The sequence below is a fragment of the Atractosteus spatula genome, chromosome 12 (genome assembly GCF_055471065.1).
Source record: "Atractosteus spatula isolate fAtrSpa1 chromosome 12, fAtrSpa1.hap1, whole genome shotgun sequence".
Lineage (NCBI taxonomy): Eukaryota > Metazoa > Chordata > Actinopteri > Semionotiformes > Lepisosteidae > Atractosteus > Atractosteus spatula.
The window spans coordinates 36,536,382-36,546,466 of NC_142717.1; the positions used below are offsets into that span (position 1 = coordinate 36,536,382).

General features: G+C 41.9%; 2 protein-coding genes across 3 annotated transcripts; one reads left to right on the forward strand and one right to left on the reverse strand.

Annotated features, from left to right (window-relative positions):
• Positions 1-28: 28 nt before the first annotated feature.
• On the forward strand, positions 29-4,457 carry LOC148822984 (coiled-coil domain-containing protein 127-like). 2 transcript variants are annotated; one of them, XM_088929776.1, is made up of 3 exons: positions 29-94; positions 832-958; positions 2,611-4,457. In XM_088929776.1, exons 2-3 carry the CDS (start codon positions 841-843, stop codon positions 3,294-3,296), a joined length of 804 nt encoding a protein of 267 aa, XP_088785902.1. In that variant the 5' UTR covers positions 29-94; positions 832-840; the 3' UTR covers positions 3,297-4,457. The 2 variants fall into 2 exon arrangements, with proteins under 2 accessions (XP_088785902.1, XP_088785903.1); XM_088929777.1 differs by lacking the exon at positions 29-94 and having other exon boundaries at positions 869-958; positions 2,208-4,457.
• Positions 4,458-5,261: 804 nt separating this feature from the next.
• On the reverse strand, positions 5,262-8,677 carry LOC148822985 (telethonin). The gene is made up of 2 exons (XM_088929778.1): positions 8,446-8,677; positions 5,262-7,433 (listed from the first exon to the last, which is right to left on the reverse strand). Exons 1-2 carry the CDS (start codon positions 8,580-8,582, stop codon positions 7,037-7,039), a joined length of 534 nt encoding a protein of 177 aa, XP_088785904.1. The 5' UTR covers positions 8,583-8,677; the 3' UTR covers positions 5,262-7,036.
• Positions 8,678-10,085: the final 1,408 nt, after the last annotated feature.

Here is a 10,085-nt window from a genome sequence, read left to right on the forward strand (position 1 = left end):
TGTTTTTTCTAACGGCGTCCGTAGAGAAAAAGTGTTGTGTAATGTTTGCAAGCAGCATAAAGTAGAAGCGCTCCAGAGTAAGTTCAGTTCCAAGGTGAGTGGTCTTTCTTTAAGCTTTTGCACGTGTACAGATACATTCGCTGTACATCAGATATGAATTATTGATGAATGCAGCTATATAGTCAGATTGACCAAATTCTTTTAAAATGCACAGAAGCCACACACGTTCTCTGTATATGCATGTCATCACAGAGGGTTTACGTGTTTGATAGTGCCGTACTGTCCTGGTACAGTGAAACGAAGATTATTTTCACCTTTCACGTTTGCACTTTTTCGCTAGTGAGTTAATAAAGTATATGTTTGTGTGATTTAATGTACGTGCAGCACGCTGTGGATTTCGTATGCATGGCAAATAAGAGCTCTTGTGGGAAGTAGCTTTTCACAACGTTGATACCAATGTCATCAGATTAATTTGGCGCGGTTACATCTGCTTAACCTGTAGAAGAGTGTGAACTGCACTTGGGTGCAACACGTACCGCCGCTAGCAGTATTTCAGGAAGGGAACTGAACACGCCTCGCATCCAAATGACAGATCTTGTCGTGCGTAAACACAGGACCGCAAGGAAGCTGAAGTTCCCTCGATGATGACTGATAAATTAATATTATTATCGAGTGGCAAACCGCAGTTACAGAGTACACGCAGGATGCCGAAGTCCTCGGCGTTTTCTAGTGGCCCAGTCCAGATCAATTCTGGGAGGATGGGATTTCTGGGCTACAGAGACCCCATGTCCTCCTCTGTACTATTCAGTGCCTCTGTGCTCTTGTCTCTAGCTCGTCTCCATGAACAATCTGAATGACCCTCCGGGATGGAATATCCAACCAGACCAGAGGGGAGACGGGGGTGGGAACAAGTGGAATTATGCCCTTCTGGTGCCACTGCTTGGCCTGGCTGCCTTCAGTAAGTATTCAGTACTTGTGTGAAAGAGAATGCCAAAAACACTGCAGGATGCAATCAAGTTCAGTGCTTTGAATTTCAGGTTTGTCTACAGTTTTTTACACAGTTTGCTTTGACAGCCTTATTACGCATTATCGATGTATTACTGACTTGAAAAACGGACTTGTTCGTGGTGAACAGTTTCTAAATGTCCAGGATCAGCTGTATTCCATAGATGCCTCTTATAGCAGGGGAGTGCATTATGAAAACAGGGTGTTTCAGATATTACGGGTCCGAGCGAATACAAGCATGGGATCGCCGTACCTGCAAATAATTTCAGTGCTTTCTCGTTACCTCCGTTTATTTAAACTAAGGAGAATTGACTTAGTATAACAAACAAAATTAAATAACCTCTTCTAATACATCTTATTTGTAACTGAAACAAAGTTCAAGTACGTTAATGAGAATTTAAACTACCAGTTGCGCCGCTACATAAGACGAATTCTACACATATTCCTACATAATTTTAAAAAACTCGAACACTACATATAATGTATGTTGTAGAGTATTGACTTCTGGGGATTTTACCAGAATTAAATGTTATTTACAGCAAATAAACTGTGCCCAACCTGTAAATAAAGAATATTTGGAGGAGACGGTTAGTCTTAGTGGTTTCCTGATCCTCGTTTATTTAAACGAAGAGCCCGAGCCAGTAGTTTGTCCACCTGACTGAAAGCGCCCGGTCCCGTGCCGCCCTGTAGATGATGAAAGAGATGGACACATTCGCTGAAACAAACCCTGTCTGTCTACCCCTATGCTGGAGTTTTCTTCATGTGCATGCAGTAATTGACATTCAATTCTTTCTAGTAAAATACCACTCATCATTATGGGAGCTGCAGACATTTTACTTTGCCTTTGCCTTCGACTGTAACCTTTCCAGCTTTGTATGAGCGAATCATCCATCCAGCTATTGTTCTAACACCACATTAACCAGTTCAGGGTCGCGGGAGCAACGGGCACAAGGCAGGATACTCTCTGGGCGGGACGCCAATCCTTCTCAGGGCAGACACAGATACAAACATACCAGGGCCAGTTTTCCTAGAAGCTTATCAATCTGAATGAGGAACTGAGCCCGGGACCCCACAGCGCCACTGTGCTGCTCGCCAGAGTATCAAATCTTCACAACATGCGCTTGTTAACACTGCCTTTTAACAGTACATGATAATATTATTATCTCCACACCCGAAATGTTGTTTCCTTTCTCTCTTTTCAGCATGGAATAAACCTTTACTTGTTCCTTTGCAGTCTACGCATGCTGATGCAGCTACCGTACCTACTTGAACTAATATTATTATTATTGTTAATTATTATTCTTACTCTGTTTTGTTCAGCATTGATTTGAGCCAGGTTGCCATTGTACAGCAAATAAGGCCATTGTACCTCAACTGGTTTGTCCGGTTTAATAAATGATTTATTATTTGTATGAATCGTTAGTGATTGCACTGTATTTATAAGCTTTGCTGTTCGCCGTGACAGTGGGGGGTGTCTATGTGGGAGGTAGCCCCACATTTTCTTGCTTGGGGCCAACCTGATCAAGACAGGAATGGGTTTTGTCAAAGCTTGTGAAAGTTCAGGTGCTGTTCGTGTAAAGACGTGCCAGTCGCGTTCTGTCCCAGGGTGGATCTGGACCCGAGAGTCGCAGAGGGAGATCCGAGAGGCGAAAGAGAGACACGACGAGGCCCTGAAGTCCACCGCGGCCAATCTGGAGATGAAGTACAAGGACGCGCTCGGGGAGAGCCGGCGGTCGGCGGCTCTCCTGGAGGTGGAGCTGGAGAAGGAGCGCCACCGGGTGCAGGGCTACAGGCAGGCCCTGGTGTCCCAGAGCCAGCAGCTGCTGGAGGAGAGGGGCCGGCTCCGGCGGGAGCGCGAGGGCCTGGAGGCCGAGAGGAGGCAGCTCGCCCGCGGGGGAGCCGCGGGGGTGCAGTACCGCGCGGCGCTGGAGAGGGAGAGGGAGTGGCAGGGCAGGGCCGCCCTGCTGCTGGAGGAGCTGGAGGCGGCGCTGGTCGAGAGGCAGGACGCGTACTGCAGCGTCCTGCTGCCCCGCGACCGGCGGCTGGAGGTGGAGAAGAACCTGCTCGTCAAAGCCGCCACGGACCCGATCGCCGCCGAGCTGAAACTGGAAGCCGGTCTCCGAGACATTTTCAGGCACGACAGGCACTGTGCGGACTGGCTGAATACGGATAAGCGCAGAAACGGCAGGTTGATGTGGCTTTACCTGAAGTACTGGGAACTGCAGGTCCAGCTCCAGAAGTTCAAGAAAGTGGAGGATTCTCTGTTGGGATCGCAGTCTAACCTCGAGTGACCTTGCAGCGATGCGATGAGAAGGGAGAAACACTGATAGGCACGTACTGTAGGAGATTACCGTTTTCCTTTGCACTACTGTAAAGTCTTGAAAAAGATCTCTTGGGGGAGGTCTGGTGTCACAGTCTGCCACTTTATAGTGACAGAAGGTCAAATCTCGTGAAAGAGCAATGCTTTTTACTTGCCTAGAAATCACGGAAATAATTGTTTTATTCATGCGTGGTTAAGGTAAAAACAGAACCCAAATGAAATAAATGAATTTGAGGTCAGATGAAGATTGTAACTGCAAGTAAAGCCAGTTCCAATTAGATCACTCTCATATTAACACCTCTGTTAACTGTTGTTTTATGCCGGCAGGACGTTCGCTGCCAGACCACGTTTGTTGTAATACAATCCCTAATATCGCAAATGTTTTTATCGAATTGAACTGCTTAAACTACGTTTAAAAAGTTGGACTTTGATGTGCATGGCTGAAATTAAGCTATAATCATTAAGAAGGCAATTCAGGAAAGGTTGGAAGCCGTGGAATAAGTGCACCTGGAATGATCAATTCCAAAAAACCTCAGAAAAGAAACTCTTGTGCTGCAGCAACTTCTTCAATTCACGATTTCGACCACTAGGTGTCAGTATAAAGTGACTTTTTCAGTACCATATTTGAAGTCAGCTGGGATATTCTACTATAATTTGATGTTCCCATTTTCACTGGTTTAACCAGGGTACCTGTATTGCACAGGACAGCTCCTTCTGTACTATGTAATGTTTTTTTATGTAAGGCTTGTGCAGTAACGCTTTGAAAAGTGGAAAAAATGAACTCTGAACTAATTGTATTCCTGCACCTTTTGCAAGGTCAACTGTTTTAAGTTATCCGGTGTGCAAAGTGCTAGAACCTATCTTCAGTTAAACAGAGTATATTTGAGAGATTCTGCATAGATCTGGTTCCATTAACTTTTAAGATGTTCCTGCTTTGTTTCAGTTGTACTGTGTTTTGTGACTTATGAGGATACTTGTTTTATGATCTTTTTCAAGTGTGTGATAAAATATCCATCAGGATGCACTACTCTCCTTGTGTTGTGATGACATGTACATATGCATGTACTGTGGCTTGTACAGTACACACGGTGACTTGCTAGTCTGAATAAAGGTAAAATGGGGAAAGAAGCAATTTTAAATGTGGTAGATTATCTGGTAGACGTAACTTTTGAAAGTGTAATGGCCTTTGCATTGGACTTGTATGGAAATCAGCAGATGCATGATAGTCGTTGAACCTGCTGCACGTCCTCAATGTTCAGCACTGTAAAACTATCCTGTCTTATTTCAGATGTAATATATACAGTAAATCCTTGTCATGCAATTGTGAACAATCATAGTAAGTGATGTCCGTGATGAGGGTGTCGAATAAGGAGGAGGGATTTAATAATAATAATAATAATAAACTTTATTTTATATAGCACCTTTAAAGGTGGCTTCTCAAAGCGCTTAGGAAAATAATAGCGATATTATTTAAAAATAAGAGGGCACAGTTGCCATGCCTGTATTTTTCAAGATTATAGGTAATCTAACAAGGTATATGTGGCTCAGGGACATGTCAACTGTATCTGATGCACTCATACAGTGAATACTCATGCTAATGCTAATATCCTCATCTTATCAATGAGGATTTTCTGTGTTGTATAACCACTTGTTTTAAACACACAATTCCTAATGCTCTGAGGTTGAAGTCTCCAATCCTGGTACTAGAGGGCCAGTGTGTCTGTGGGATTTCCAGATCTCTTTAAAGCATCAGCATGTGAAGAGATGTGAGAAGCTGTTAATGAGCTGACTTATGTTAAGTGCTCAGTTTGACTGAAGGTTTCCTGACACACCGGCCCTCCAGGACCAGGACCTAGACCAGAGGTTAGAAGCTAGTAGGTATTTAACATGCTGAGTGTGTGGGACCAGAAAAGCACAGCAGACGTGTGTATATATAGTCTGTTGAAATTGATTTTATTAAATTCAACTGAAAAATTAACATCAATCAAAATTAATGTGGGCTACTGTGGCCAAATCCAGCAAAGATTAGCTACAGACTCAGTCTTGATACGTAACTGAACACAACTGAAAGTACTCCTTTGAATAGCATGGTGACTACCCAAGTTGGCCAATTAATTAATTAATTGTCAGGCATTCTTCATCTTTTCATACCCCTTAATCAGCTAATTAGCCCAGTACAGGTCGTCACCACACCAGACTCCAGTCTAGTGAAAGTTTGTCACTATCTCGCATACAGTATATCATAACTCATGTACCAGAAACACTTAATCAAACCCATCTTTTTCCTTCAATGTGGCACCACATTGTCATTTTTTGTTTTTGACTTCAGAAAGGTCTACTCTGTCCAGTACATTCATCATTATGTGAAATGAATATACTGGATTACACACACTTCATCCTCGAAAACTCTTGGAACACTTGCACAACACCCTCTACATGTATCAATATACTTTGGGAAAGTTTTTGAAGATATTCAGTTATGCCTACGCTATATTTGGAATCAGATTGTGTCAGTGAACGTGATATCATCTAACAGTGTCCAAGTTCATTCAGCAATGGGACTGCTAGTTAAGTTCAGAGGGGACGGACCCACTACACCCACCACTGAACAGCAGCCCCCACCTGTGTGACACAAGGCAGACATCCTACAGCAGCAGCCCCACTGCCCAGCAGATCAGGCAGATCACTGAGAAAATGCTTCACCTGTTGAATTAAGGCAGATGTGTCAGAAAAGATCCGCAAGCCCAGAGTAGAATTTAGCCAGGATTAACACCCCACTGCTTTGGAGAGTGCCTCGGGATCATTAATGGCCAAGAAATTCAGATCTCAGTTTTACCCCTTTCATCTGAAGGACAGAGTGTAGTACTACTGTACATAAATAAGCATTTTAATTAGCCTGCTTGCTGAGAGACTAATACAGTGAAATGTTTACAGTGTTAACATTCTCTGTAATTGATTTGTAGAGATAAAGGTCTAATGTCCTTAACTTTTTGTAATTTTCTTTAACTCAACTACTTTCCCAGGACAAATATACAAAAATATGATCAAATTGTTTGTCCCACGTTAAGACTGATATTATTAGAATGAGTTATGTTCTCTGTTATGTCTGTGTTCTTATAGTGTGAGTTTGTGTTTTTATCTACTTTATGTTGTTATTTTGCTCTTTATTTCACCCAGAAGTAAAAGCTTTTAAACACATTTCCCGATGCAGAAATGTGAATTGTGGTGGAAATGTACAAGTAAATGTTACAAGTGAGTGTCACAGCACTGCAAGGAGCTTTGAGAAATATTTTCCGAATCTATTTATACTGCAACAGTTATGTAAGCAGAAACATTATACAACTGAGTTGAGTTAGAGAATATGTTTGTCATGTAAAGGCACTCTTGTAAACTTTTATTCCATGCTGAAAAGAGAAGAAAGGAAACAATGTTTTGGTTGTGGAGCCTTCTTCAGGTGTGAGCTCTTTGGCTCACACCCAAAGAGTGTTTCCTTTCTTCTCTTTTCAGCATGGAATAAACCTATTACTTGTTCCTTTGCAGCCTACGCATGCTGACGCAGCTCCCTACTTGAACTACTCTTGTAAACAAGTTCGCTAAGATCTACTGAATCAATACATCTCACTAGCATGTGCTTTTTAACATTTTTATCCTTTACCTCCATGACTCCAGGATGAAAGTTTATTTTAGTGTTTTATTTTTACAGTTAAACCCTTAGCTTCTCTGCACAGCCTGCACATTTGGAGGAGAAATGAGATTTGAGGCTCTGAAGTCTAACTGCGTGGGCTTGGTTATTTTGGGCATGTCTTTCTTAATCTCAGAAATCTCTCTTCGTTCGGCACTGAGGCCGCTCGACAACGCCTTCTCGAACTCCATGATGGCTTTGAGTTCTTCTGGGGTTGGAGTGCGGTGGAGCTCTTTGTTAGCCTTGCTGGGCACAAACATGGGAACGGGGAGGACGTTCTTGTAGGGAAGCTGGTATTCCTTCATTTTCTCCCCCAGTATGCCCAGCTTTATCTTCTGGTTGGGGGATCTCTGCACCAGAAAATGAGCCACTTGCTTCTTCTCATAGCTCTCCTTCCGCGAAGTGTTTTGCTCGAACAGCGTTGTCCTGATGGTGGGTTACAACAGTTTGTTAGAAGCACGTAAAAAAATTAGCTTGTTTTATTTGAGCTCATCCATCAATTTTCTAACCGCTCCATCCAGTACAGGGTCACGGAGGAGCCGGAGCCTATCCCAGCAAGCAACAGGAGCAAGGCAGGATGCACCCTGGACAGGATTCCAGTCCATCACAGGCCGCACACACACTGACACCAGGAATTTTTTTTTTCCCCCCAGAAACCAATCAACCTACCAGTATGTGTTTGGACTGTGGGAGGAAACTAGAGCACCCAGCAAAAACCGACGCAAATGGGGAGAACATACACATACAAACCCCATGCAGATAGCACCCCAGGTCCAGAATCGAAGCCAGGGCCCCAGCACTGCAAGGCAACAATGTTAACCACTGCGCCATCATGCAGTCCTTATTTGAGCCTGTTATGGGCTAAATGTATTGAATTTAGGGGTTATGGGTGAAATACAAATGTTACATTGAAGTCCTGAAAATGACATACTGATTGCGATTCCTGTGGTGGTCTAAGGTTGTTAAGTTAGCAAGATATATGAAAGCTTACAGTACGAGCTGGAGTGTGAGTGAGTAGCAGTGTTACAAGGCTCTGAACAACTATATGAGCTATGTAAAAAAACAAACTAGCCAAAGGAAACCTAGCATTTTTTAACTGCAGATCATTTCAGCTTTGATGTTAGCGATCTGATACAGAACTCCAGTTTTCTTTTCTTATTTTAACTTAGAACTGTCTTACAAACAAGTTGGGATTCATTGTTTTTTTTTGTCTGTGTCACCATCATCATCATCATCACCATCTCTCTGTTCTTTATTTCACTTGCAGTTCCTAACAGTTCTTAATCAGGTTTTAAAAAAGCTTCTTTTGTAACAAAACACAAACTTTAAAGTCACGATAATATGCAAAAGCAAAAGAGCTCCCCAGGTGCCCTGATACATATGTTTTCTACTCATTACATATTAAACCTTTTTGGCTAGGGTTAGGTCTGGTACATACTTTTCCTGAGGTCTTGTTTCCATAACCAGATCCAGCCATGTTGATTGATAAAATTCCTTCTTCCTGACATTGTCTTCCTTCACATCACAATAGGCGTTGAAGAGATAAGGGATATCCTTTGTAGCATGGGAAGGCATGTTGGGAAAGCAGGCTTCTCAGATGTTATGGATAACTGTTTTATGCAGGCTGCGTGTTTGCTTCTGTTAAATGACAGTTTTCTCTGCATGGTCACGGGCCTCTTAAATAATGTTTGGTCTCTATTTTAGTTGCAGTGCATCACTGCAAATGTGTTCATCATGTCAGGTGCCAAAATATCTTGTGTGACCAGTGGGAAAAGAGACTGACTAATCCCACATCCATGTAATGATATTCATTACACAGAAGAGGCCAGAGGACACGTGTGCCACTGACTGACACATGATGCCTTTTTATTTACTGCCGCTGAACATAGCTTTAAATATTTCAGAAATGTTAATGGTAAACAATGAAGGAAAAGTGTAGGCATACTTTCTATGCTTATATCTGCTACAATATTGCAATATTGGTCATGAAGGTGTAACAAACATAATCCTTTTGTAGGACTGGAAGAAAGATTACAGTCAAGAAAACGTCATCAAGCCCATTCAGCTCGTTTGGTTGCTGGTAGCTAATTGATTTGTGGATCTCATCCTGGCATATCCTGAAATATGCCAGGGTACTGGCTTCAACAGTATGGCTGAGTTACATGTTTCAGACACCCACAATCTTTGGTGTAAGATGATGTCTGTTACAAGGTGTACAGATGAAAAGAAAACATAAACCAAGTTTACTAAATGCAGCAACACTATTCAGATCAAACAGAAGGAAAAGCTGGTGTATAAAAATAGACCTTTGTCCACGATGGGAGAACATTACAATACTTGAGCATAGCAAAAGAAACAAATGGATGTTCTCAATGTTTTGAGTTAGGAATGGATAGCACACCAGAATTCATTGGCTGAGTTTTTGTGGTAAGTGAAAAATACTTAACCGGATAAGCAGGAGATAAACCATTCAAGGGGTTTGAATACAAGTGGGAGTTGGGCAGCATTTTCCCACTGAATGATCTTATTTCATTTTAACCTGATGATCAAAATACCCTTGTCTAAGGTTTAGTACTCTGCAGTTTTTCTGTTGTTGTTATTCAAAGCTGATAATGCCATTGACTGGGCTGGCTGGCTATTCCAGGACAAAAAGGTTACAACTGTACAATTACAATTATGGTTTCCTTATTCTTTTTTGTAAACATATGCTCCTTTAAGACCTTTAATAGACAGAAAGGCTGGAGCTAGACCGAGGGTTAAGCAGAAGAAGAATTTGAAGAGAAGTGTCTATTGGTTTTGTCAGCTACTGTATTTTCATGTGTGAAAAACTAACATGAAAATCTTCTAAGAAGTACAGTATCTAAAAAAAACAGATGAAAAAGAAACAATATGTGCTATATTGGCAGGATAAGTCTAATTGCGGTCATTTCTATAACTCTCCCACTGTATGCTAAATAAATTTAACAAATCATTCTGAACAGGAGACTCTCTAAATATTCAAAATATTACAATATTTTGAAAAATATTGTAATACTTTTAAGCTTTATTTCCTAAGGTGCTCCTGAAAAAATCCAAAAG